The following is a 12,533-nucleotide window of genomic DNA, read 5'->3' on the forward strand; positions in this document are numbered from 1 at the left end:
AAAAATCAATAGCAGTCTATGGGAGTATTTCTATATCTTTCTAATATAATCAAGTTTGTAAAAATTGGTCAAGAATTCGCTGAGAAGTAGGTGTTACCTTAACTTCGGAATTTGGCAAGTTACCCGGGGGCCTCAAGAACCGTCATAGGCGCCCAATGTGATCAAAGCTACTTCAAATGATCAGTAGTGATCTAGACCCGCAAATCCAACTAATATTGCATACATTTTAGTATGTATTGCATCATATGGACATCATGGTGTTACCAGTTTATATGGGAATTTGCTGTGTGACCTCACTTTTCGACCCATAATTCCAAAACCGGAAGACCAATCAATAAAAAAATCAATGCTAGCCGATGGGAAGGTTGTACCTTTAATTAGATACCAAATCGGTTCAGCCATCTCTGAGAAACAGAGGTGACATTATTTTTCCACATACACACTGAGACATTTTCCGATCTTGACAAACTGAGTCGAATGGTATATGTAAATCGGCCCTCCGTGCCTCGGTTGAAAAATCTATGATTGCAGTGATTCCATAACATTTTTATATGAGAAAGACAAAAAGGATTGTGAGACTATGTCTAGGGCTCCGCTCCAGCTATACCAGTGAAGCACGTAATCAATTTTACCTATTGCTTTGTTCTCTATCCAATGCGCAAACAGCATTGTATAGTTGCCTCTGGCAGCGTTGTGAAATGGACCAGTTCACACAGTGGCTCGGCTTGGAACGAAAGGTGGACCAAAATCAAAACTTTGTCGTATAGGTTCAAATAAGATGATTTTGTGGAATTTTGGTACACTGAATTCGTTTTCGATATAGAAACGCCAAAAATAACAATTTACTATTCATTAGGGTGGCTCAAAAATATTTATTTTGTCGTGAAGGTTCCTAAGGATTTTAAATTTTTTTTTTTTGTGCGCTGAGCTCCTTTATTGGTAATGAAATATATTAGAAATTAACTTTACTACTTGTTAAGGTGGCACAAAAGCAAATATTTTGTCTTTGTCGAGTCAAATGATTTTAGTAATTATAGTAGGCTTATTTTTTAAAATGTTGGAAAGAATTGATTTGCATCTCGTTATGTTTCTTCAAAAATGATTAAGTAGTTTTGAAGGGTCAAACAAGATGTGTTGGAAAAATATTGGAACGTTTTTGGAGAAACTGGATATGAAAAAAATCTTGTTTTATTTAAGTAATGTCGGTTATCCTTAAGATGAATCAGTACCATGCAAATTCGGATTAAAACAGTTTTACCAAATGACCAGAACAAAGTTGTTTTCACTCTATTTGACAGTTACTGCGTATGTTATCAAGAAATAATTCCAGAAAAATTTATTATGTAATTCCAATAGAGGGTGTGGGTGTAGCGTAGTTGGTAAATCGATTGCCTTGTACGCAGCGCACCTGGGTTCGAATCCCGACCCCGCACATAGGGTTAGAAATTTTTCATAAGAGATTTTTCTAGCCCGAAGAGACCTCTATAATCGAAATAAAAAAAAAATTCCAATAGATTGCAATTATTTACTGAATTTTCAACAATATGAATATCTTCACCATCTAAGAAACCAATCTTTCTACTTTACTGGGTCCACTCTCTTTTGTTAACTAGTGAAATCCTCTTAGATCATGCTTTCAATGCTATTTGAAAGTTGTACATGTGTTCGCGTCAATATTCTAGCTATAAAGTGCTTACTCAAATTTAATATCAGTAATAACCATGCGTCTCCATTAGTAGCTTTTTAAAGTTTTAACTGTTTTTCGCCAGTTTTCGCAAAACTAGCATAGACTCATTTTGAAGAGAAAATTGAAAGCTTTCAAATGAGTGTAGTGTGATCGCTAGCGTTCGCAGGCGTCGTAGGTGGTATTTCATTAGAAGTTCCAATTAAACAAAAATTCATGACAGTTATCCAAACAATAATTAAACCAATTAGGGACTTATAGTTGGTGATCTTACGATGTAATTAAATCAATTGGAATTTTCTTTTTCGCAAATGTATTGCATAAAATCAACTGTTTCTTTAAAAAAAAGAAAATAACCGGATGAAGTTCCCATGGTCAGATTATGCAGAAAGCACTCGAGTCTTCTAAAACCTGTGAAAAATTCATCCAAATCACCTAAAATTGTACAAAAATGTCTCTGTTAGCTCACCTAATACGAGAAAAATACTAGCTACAATAACGCGTAAAGGGCGAACACGAAATAATTTCGTGTTCGCCCTTTAACCTACATATTTGGACTTAAGTCCGGGGTCGTCCCGCTGTGCTGTTATAGTCGTGATTCGTTAGTTGGGCCACAGCCTATGTCCAACTAACGAACTTAATTCGCTAGTTGGACCGGCTGACAGATGTCAAAAACTGTCCAAAGAAGACATTAGCAGTGTAAAAGATTGTTAGATAGATTGTCAAAGTCAATTTGACATGAGATTTTGACGTTCAGATGCTTTTGTATTTTATACAGCAAAACTTGAGAGTTTTGGCGAGGCGAGTTTGAGAGAATGAATATTTATGTGCGAGAAAAATATACACTGAAAAAAATGTTGTGTCATTTTTTACAAAAACAAAAATTTGTGTTAAAAACTTAAATTGTAAAAAACCCATTTTTTCAATTTTTTTATATTTTGTCAATAAAACCTCAAGAGTAAAGAAACATTTTGAATTGATTGTATGATGAAGAACTTATCAGTAAAAAAGTTTTTCTAACAATAACTTCATACATGTTTTTTAATTTCATGCTAATTGACATACAAAACTGTAATTTTATTACAGAATATAATTCTAACTCTCATTTTAATTCAAAATGTATTTAACAAAAATCTTCCAAAATGCGACAGTTTTCGAGATATTTGGAATTTTGTTCCAACAAAAACAGCTTATTCGTGTGATTATGCTCTTTTTGAAAGTTATTCGCGTTATCCCATTATAAAATGTCAAAAATCTAATGTTTATCGTTTTAAAGACGTAAAAGAAACTTTTTCAGTGTATTTGGATCATGGAGAAGCTTTTAATAAAAAAAATCCTAACAACTTTTGACATACTTTTATAATTCTTACTATTTGAAGTAAAAAGTACAATTTTCTTTTTGAATATTATTCTAAACACTATTTTAAATCAAAATGCAAATAAAAAAATTTTCTGTAATGTAGTAGTTCTCGAGATATTTCAAATTTTGTTTTAACAACATAATTATTTTTCTTTCTTACGACCTGTTCAGAAGTTATTCGCATTTCTTCATCGACAATAATAACTTTTTCAAAAGGCCCATAACATTTCCTGTAACTTTCTCTATGACATCAAGGTAATATTGTAAAAATTAAAAAACATGTATAAAGATATTGTTAGAAAAACTTTTTTACCGATAAGTGCTCCATCATACAATAACATTCAAAATATTCCATTTCTCTTTAGGTTTTTGTTTCTAAAATATAAAAAATTAGAAAAAATGGGTTTTTTTCGCAATTTTTGTTTTTGTGAAAAATAACACATTTTTTCAGTGTATATTTTGTTGCACATAAATATTCATTCACTAAAACTCGTTCTCAGAAAATTTTCCTGTATAAAATACAGTAATCGAAAAAATAAAAATTTGAAATAAATGCACGTACAAATGTTTACACCCTGTTGAAAAATTGCTCTTGTATCAAAATATTGCAATTGTCAAAGAAAATAATGGAGGTTCATAAACCGAACACAACTTCAAAGTTTCGTTCGAATCAACGATGGTCATATTTTGTGGTCGACAGGTTTCTCATGGAATTCCTCTATAACCTAACTGATCTTGCTTGTGAGATCGATGTTCGGGAATGAGCGGTACATCTTTCGAGTTCAAAAAACCACCGGTACTTGAGATAGGATAAGAAATATTGATATCATACCAACTTAAAGAAAGGCCACCGACTCGGCGACGCTTCCACAAGTAAACTACAGCTTCAAACAGCTAGCCGAGGGAGTATTGCTAAAACAGTGATCTGACCTGATATATATATTGGGTCGATTGGGAATTGATTCGAGGATGACATGATAAGAATGGGGGTAAGGGTTTCAACGTGAAAAAATACACTTTTTTGCGAATTTTTTAGAACTTTGCGTGAAGCGAATTAGGGGGGTAAGGGTTTCACCAAGAAAAAAATACTTTTATGGCAATTTTTTTACAAATTTGGATAAATCGAATTAATCAAAACTTTCGTGTATTATAGTGTATCATTTCAATTACATTCCGTAATTTTTATATGCAAAAATATTGACGAGCGAATTTTGCATAAAAAAAATACAGAATGTTATTGAAATTATACATTATAATACACAAAACTTTTGGTCAATTCGCTTCACCCAAAGTTCTAAAAAAATTCGCAAAAAAAAGCATATTTTTTTCTTACTGAAACCCCCTTAATTAAAACTTTTGTAAGTTATAGCGTATCACTTCAACAACAATCTGTAATTTTTCTATATCAAAATAGCGACAAACGACTCAGTGCTGAAGCTTTATGTAGAAAATCTCGGGAAAAACACGATTTGCGGTGTTAGCTGCCGTTCAAAAACTACTTAACCGATTTCTTTCACACTTTGCATACGCTGAGCACCAAAAATTTATTATAAAGCCACAAATCGTGTTCGTGATATAGTTCAAATAAGAAGATCCCACTTATTAGTCACACATTTATGTTTCCTGCTTATATATAGTATCGTGACAACTCCGAGTACAAAAACCGATAATAACCAAAAACTAACAGATCGCGATAAGGCGAAGAGAAATAATGAATATCGTTAATAAAACTTCGCTTGCGGGACATCGTAAGATAGAAGTCGGTTAATGTGTTCACAAATAGTGTTTCCAATTTTGAACTTAGCGTCAGCCCGGTGCATTGGTCAAGTGCCGCGGTTATGAAGAGAGGAAGTCATAACGCAAACAGTTATAATAAAGCTTCTGATATCATGAAAATCAATCACATAACTCCACGTGTTAAATTCGAAAGTAAGCTCTAGAATAAAATATCATGATAACGTGCAAATAAATTACGAAAATCGTGTAAAAATCCTAAAATCAAGAACATAAATCATAGTATTCGTGATTGAAATATCAAAAATCGTGAATGTGACCCTGAATTCATGAACATAAATCACTACTCGTGACTAAAATATCAAGATAACGTGGATAAAATTATGAAAATCCTGGAAATGATGCTGAAATCATGAATATAAATCACATTACTCACACGAAAATCGATACTACTATCCTGAAATCATGAGCATGGATCGCTCTACTCATGATCAAAATACCACGAAATAGAAATTACGAAAATCGTGGCTAAGATTCTGCAATCATGAACATAAATCACGCTACTCTGACAGAAAAATCCGACAGCAAACTTATGAAAAAATATCACGGTGACTGCAATCATGAACATCGTTTAACTGTTGACTGTGTATTCCCGATTTATGAACAAGGATCATAAAAAAAACTAAACTGGTCCAGAGAACAACCACAGCAACCCTACCAAACATTCGAATGTAACGCCATGTGCACCGTAAACCGGGGTGACATTGATCACTTTTCGAAGTAATCATTACATATTTTTAGACGCAACAAATTTTTTTCAAGTTTAATATTGTTAAACCATGTACTGATGTATGGAGAACAAGATTGGATGGTTTTACCTAACATTGTCCGCTTACAGCTATTTTTTCAAAAATGATGTCAAGTTGAAGTCCGTTTTTGTGTTCCGGGGTGACTTTGATAACCGGTATGTTCACTAGGGTGGGACAAAACATAGATTCCAGCTCCGAGCAACTTTTTAGGTACCATTTGGGTCCTAGAACAACTGTGCAATTTCTTAGGTCGATCGGTGAAACTATATTTTTGCGCCCACTGTTTAAAGTTTACATGGGATTTTGCATGGAAAAGTTAACTTTTACAAAATAATTCGCCCATTACTTCCTAAATATAAATCGTTATGTCGCTTGTATAGGAAATTTAACAAAGAAAAAAAATCACGAAAACCACGAAACGATCTGATGCTTGAGAAAAAAGTTATTAAGCAGAAACCGACTGATGATCTGACGATTGATAAAATATTCATTTTTTCTAGCACCACTGCTGTTGGTTGTCCAATTATACGCAATTTTGTTTTAATCCTCTCTTAACGTATCTAAATCGTTTATCTATACTATTTGGCCACTTCGCAAGGTTTTGAGGGATAAATTGAGGCTTCTTTTGTACATAATAAGAGAAAGTTAAAAATTTTTGTATATAATAAAACCGTCAGAAGCAGTGATGCTATGAAAAGTGAAATTTTCATCAAACTTCAGGGCATCAATCGGTTTTTGCTTAATAACTTTTTCCACAAGCATCAGATCGTTTTGCAGTCTTCTAGACTTTGTTTCCTTGACAAATTTCCTATAAAAATCAAACATCTGTTTATTTTTAGGAGATAACGGGCGACTCTTGGAAAAATTTATTTGCAAAAGACAATTTTCCCATACGAAATCCCATGTAAACTTTAAACCGTGGGCGCAAAAATATAGTTTCACCGATCGAGCTAAAAATTTGCAGAGTTATTCTGGGAGCTAAATGGGACCCAAAAAGTTACTCGGAGCCAAATTTTATTTTTTTCATATAACCATGTCCCACTCTAATGTTCACCCACATTAAGTTATTGATGTTAATGTTTTTCATTCAAATGTTTGTTTACACTAATTCTGGAAAGATACTCATGTTAAATAGATGTTAATTGGTATTATACAAAGATTTCAATGAACTGTAAAATTAGAGTAACCAAAATTCGTAAAATTTGTGTCCAATAGAAAAAACTATTTCGAAAACCTTTGAAACGGTTAAAATTATTTTGTTTCAGTGTTTTATCAATGTACAAAAAGTTTCATCCATTTTAACACGTTGGAATATTGAACAATAAAAAAATGTTGCGAATTTTAGCTTAAAATAATTTGAAATAATTGCCAACTAGTTTCACAAAAAATGTATTAAAAAAACAAACTTAAAATTTATTTTTAAAATTTAGCATATCCCAATCTAAAGAAAAATAAAAACTCGCTTGTAATTTATTACTCTTGCTCAAATCTGAGATTTATTTGTTTTATAAAAAAATAGACACTTTACGAAGCTTCGTAAAAATCAGGTAAAGTCAAATTTCGCTTTTTTGTAGTTTTTGTACCCAAAAACCGAACAATATACTCTAAAAGTATAACAAATCAGTATATTATAAGTTTAGAGTAAAAATCATTTCAAATTGAAATGATTCGGTAGACTATTCTGGTTTAATAAGTGATCTACGAAAAAAGTTTCGAGTGATCAAAGTCACCCCGGTTTACGGTATATTCGACTCGAGCTAGTTTTTGAAAACACAAACAATTTCATGAATACGAGGTTTATTTTTCATAATTTCAGGAACTTGGTCACGGTTTTCGAAAATTCTTCAGTGATCTTGTTTTCATGAACGGATTTTTTTTTCCCATGAAGAAATGTACAAAATGCAATCTGTATTTCGTGGAATCTCTTCCAGATAGGTCGAAAAAACTGTAGCTACTTCTCCGGATAAATCGGCATATGTTAAGACACTGTCAACTGTTGTTCCGGATAAGTTCTGAAAAGTATACTTCAATTGTTAGCCTAGGTCGGTCTGCAACAATTTGACCTCCCAGCCCTTGTATTTAGAACAACGCTTTCAGAAAGTTTGAGCATCAGCGGTTGCTCGTTTCATTGACGCTACTAAATGAAAAATAAAGGCAATCAAAGAGTCTTTCATACCTTAAACATTACCTGAAGGATCAAATATTAAACGAAGACAATTTATTAAATTAAATCTAAAAACTAGACACAGTTGTGACTCCTCCAAAGCACGTCCCAAACTATTGCAAAATGTTTTCGGTGGTAGGGTGCTCCCCCATATATAAACCTACCAATTACCATCATCAGTAACCGTTGCGAACCGTGACGGTTGAATTGCAGTTTCATTACTCAGTGAACCTTCCGCATTATTTCGTAACCGGGCTAAATCATCCAGCCAACCCAGCTTCTTTTACCACAACCGCTGCAGTTTGAAAGGTCTGCCCTGGGTGACTATCTGCCACTGTCACACAGTAGGTACACTGCCAGCCGATGGGGGGTCCCAACCGGGGAAAAACAACATTAATCATTTGTCTAATTCAAATTAATGCATTCCGATGATTGCAGGGGCTTTGAAATGCAATGCGCCCGAGCTTGGTTTGCATCGATAATTAGGCATAGACTTTCGATGGGTCTCGCAAAATAGACGGCACAGACTTCCAAACGAATGGAGTTTTTGTTTTATTCCGACTGAGTGTTTATCAAGTGCAGAGCGCGGTTCAGTGGTTTGGAGTCCTGATGATTGGGGTACGTGCGTTCGGTTGGTGAAGGGCGTTCTAGTTGTAAGCAGCTGAACAAGCTTAGTTGTGACTGACTTTTAAATCAATTAGATAAATATAGTTTCAGAGCCATTCCAATCAATCCTGATAAAAATTAAAAACTTTTTAGACAATTAGAAAAACCGGAGATTTTTACAAATTTTCTAGAAACTTTGGTGCCTAAAAACATCCGGACTTGTATACCCTCCTGAATTGAGGAAATAGCTGAGTTAGAAAAAAATGCTCATCAATTGGAATCCAACACACCAACAACACATTGGATAATATTTCATTATGACTCCAAGAAACGTTGGATAAGGTTTGTGAAATTTTCCTTTGGAGTATTACTACAAGCACCGATAATACGAAAAACAATACTCGTTGAGTAATTCACCCAAGTTCAACGAACCTATCCCTGGCAAGATCTAATTATAATGATATATCTTTCCACATACCAACGGAACGAAATAATTGCTCACTTTTCCACCACGCGGCGATCGTGGTGAAATCAATCACCCACCGGAGACGGAGACCTCCCAGCAAGTCACCACAAATCAAACTCCGTGACTCCTCAGTTCATCGGTGCAACACAACAAACTGATCTGCCACCGTGTGTACCGTTCCGTTGCAACGCTAGGTCGCTTCATCGCGAGACAAAATGAAAAACGATATTAGATCTCTCTCATTTTTTCACCGCATCACCACCGCGTGGTTACTTATGATGATGATCCAATTCGCAACCCATCAAACTAAACTGCACTCGCGCCATGATTGATGGACGGCGCGCACCGTATCGGATCTGTTGGGTTCGTTCGTCATAATCGCAACGAATTTATTTGCCAAGTTGATTTATGCTGCGGTCATGGAACACAGTCGGGGAATCATCAGTCTTCGGGGGAGGTCTTGCTTGTTGCTGTTTTGCTTGGCAAATCAAAGAATTGGTTCGTTTTGTTTTTTTTGTGGTTTGAACTAAACTTTCAACACCAACCTCGCCGTTCAGATTGAACTGTGAAATTGAGCTGTATAGATGTAACGAAATGAAGACGAGAGCGTGTCGCAAAAATGGTAAACTACTGGAAGATTGTAATCAACTGGAGGTGAGCTGGGTGCAACACCGATCAACATCGCAGTTGATTCAGTTTTCGTCATAGTTTGTCATTTTCAACGAGGATATTTAACCGGGTCTGGTTTCAATCAGCAAATTGCTTACCCAATGTTTGAGTTCGTGAGAGATTATGTTGAAGCATCGTACCTGAAATGAGAGGGAAAAAGTTTTTATTAGTAAATTGTGCTAAGTGATGTTTGCTGTCAAGGAAATGAAATTTGGATAAATTGATTCTTTTTGCTATTAGCAATAAGAATCTTCGATCTTTTGACCAGTTGATATTTTTTTTTTGCTTTGGAGTCTTTCATAATTGAAAAGTATTTAATTATAATCGACATTCACCGTACGTTATCTAAAATACGTAAAGGTCAACCAACGGCATTAAAAATAAACAGTTTAAAGGCAATTTCACATCCATTTTGTTCAAGCGCCATAAATTGCACTCGTTAATCCATCCCATCTGACTCGGTGAGCCGTTTAAATGATCTAGTAATTTCATCAACGATGATGACCTTATGTCATCATAAAATCAGCTCAGTAAAGTGAAATCAATTTTGAAGATCGAACTCGTGGTACCCCGAAGCAACGCAACGCCGCCGCGGTTATGAGAATTGATCTGGATGAACATTGACCGACTAACATTGGTCAAAAGTTCATACTGTTTCGACAGCGCGATCGAGCATCGTTTCTTCCCATGGCCGGTCGACGCAAAATGGTGGTTGATTAGATGGACATGAAATTATGTTACCGTTACCGTTCCGACTGCTCTACTAATACTGCCCAATGGAGTCTGTGGTAGATTGCGGTTTGCGGTTTTAGTTTCCGTTGGTGCCCCATTGTTTGTTGAAATGATGATTGGACTACTTCTGCGTACAAAATTGGATGGTTGTTGGTCTGAATGTTGAGTTGAATTGAACCTGTTGAAATCTGAAATGATTCTTCGGCTTCACCAATCGAAAATTCGCAAAATCGTGAATACATTGTCTAGAATTCTTTAACAATCACGTTTTTACGATACGAAAACATAACATAGAACAAAAATTATGTGTTTTCGAATTGTTTTTTTTTTTTTTTATTTGTCTTCCGTACCGATACATCATTAATCCTAGAGATCCCACCCCATCCTTTTAAAAAATGGATGTGTGGTATGGTCTGCACGCGATTCGCATCCTGGGCCTATTTTTCGTAAAAAATTCGAGTACAACTACTCCCTTTTAAGTTAAACTACATTGTGATCAATTTTAGTACTAAACCTGGCTACCTTCCCGATCAGAACGACATAACAGAAAGCTATAAAATTTATATCTCATGTTGATATGTATTACTCACTGTGTTATTTTTGTGATATCCCAATCAGCAAGGCAAGCAAACTTATATCAAGATTATATCTTCTAGTGATATCATTGAACTGCTTATATGATTTTAATGTACGCATATAACGATGATGTTATAATATATTACATATTCTTTCACAATTAGCATTGAACGCTAACTGTAAATTGTAAATCGGACAAATGACCAGTTGGTTAAAGCCCCAATAAACAAATCAATCAATCAACTGTGAATAATTGTTATATTACACAAATGACTGTCTATTTGCTAATACGCTGAAGCCTCTTTTTATGCGTATTTATTCAACTTTTTAAAGCAAATTTTCAGCAAGTTTTTAATGATTTCCTTATATTTGCGTTTTCCACATGGATATTCAAAGTTCCACGATTTTGAGAATAGATAAGTTTTAGATGCAAGTGGTCGGAAAACTTGAAAGTAAGGCGTTTAACTTACTTGATTGCATTTTGATTAAGAGATTACCTATTTTCTGAGACACTCGTCTGACACGCAATTTCGAATATGTGGCATATGATTTCAATGTTGAAGCTATTATTCAAAAAGTTTTGGAATCGTAAAGTTATCAACAAGCTATTATGAAGATTATAATTTTTATATAAAACTTATTTTAAAGAAGATGCAGGAAGTATCAAGCACTCCAGATGAAATAAAGAATCAAATAAAAAAGCATTTTTTGAACTATTTGTTACGGTTAAAAAACTGTTTAATATATACTGATTTCCACAATACCGTTATGAATTTTGAGGATCTTCGAGGATCTTCAATCCGATTTCTCCAATTTATGCGGGTTTTTCATAAACAACCGAAACTTGTCCAGTTTGTGGGTATCTGATTTTGTGCGTTCTCCGAATTACCAAAGCATTGTAATTTTTTTATTTAAACCTCCGCGTAAAAATTGTTGAGTTTGAGAATGTTATTTCTTTTCATTCCACCTAAGACAGTTTGACATTTACAATGAACTGACAATTACTTTGAATGCGCATATGTACTAATGTTTCCGTTGTATTCGATGGTGCTTCGTGTTAAAAAAAAATCATGATTCATTTTTGTTGAAATTGTTGAAAGATTAATATTTGTGAGTATGCTGCATAAAGCTGTCAATATTTCAAAATGGCCTAGAAATGTCTGAATATATACATATCCCAGCTGGTATTATTGTTTGCTGTTACAATTTAAATATGTGTTTTAGATAGTGCTTGAAATAACTAAAAACTTTAATGTAAAAATATTGAATAATTTCCTCCTCAAAACTAAATAAAATTTAGAAAAGAAAATGTATTTTAGAAAACATGAAATATTCCAAAATTCGTCACCCCGAAGAATCCTCAACAATTTCTCGAATTTTATGATTATCTGTTATAATGTTCGCAGTTGATGGATTGAACTATTGTAAAAAATTGTATTTCTGCGAATTTATTAGATGTGGGATAATTGTACTGGTTTGCTTAATCTTCCCCATATTAAAAATGCCAATAACAAAACTCCAAAAGCGACTTGAAATTCTCAAAATGCAAGCCTCAAAGTTTTGGTATTTGTTTCTTTGAATCTATTTTGAATCATAAGTAACATTTGTCGTATTCTCCGTAAAATAATGTAAGTAAATTATCCGCTCATATCCGTTACCATATCGCATCGACATTATTTCCAAAAATCGTGTAAATCATGTTAACGTACAAGAGAAGCACCGAAGCGCACTAT

At 34.1% G+C, this 12,533-nt stretch overlaps 1 protein-coding gene across 3 annotated transcripts in view; it reads right to left on the bottom strand.

Moving 5' to 3' along the window:
* The window catches only part of LOC131693444 (mucin-5AC), a 390,550-nt gene that overhangs the window by 69,510 nt on the left and 308,507 nt on the right, over positions 1–12,533 (bottom strand). For 2 of the 3 annotated variants that reach the window (XM_058981253.1, XM_058981255.1), the window contains one exon: positions 9,591–9,632. The exons of the other annotated variant lie outside the window; for it this stretch is intronic. In XM_058981253.1, coding sequence (XP_058837236.1) covers positions 9,591–9,632 — 42 coding nt within the window. The remainder of the gene's footprint in view (positions 1–9,590; positions 9,633–12,533) is intronic. 3 annotated transcript variants of the gene reach the window in all.

This window comes from Topomyia yanbarensis, chromosome 3, assembly GCF_030247195.1.
Source record: "Topomyia yanbarensis strain Yona2022 chromosome 3, ASM3024719v1, whole genome shotgun sequence".
NCBI classification, from domain to species: domain Eukaryota; kingdom Metazoa; phylum Arthropoda; class Insecta; order Diptera; family Culicidae; genus Topomyia; species Topomyia yanbarensis.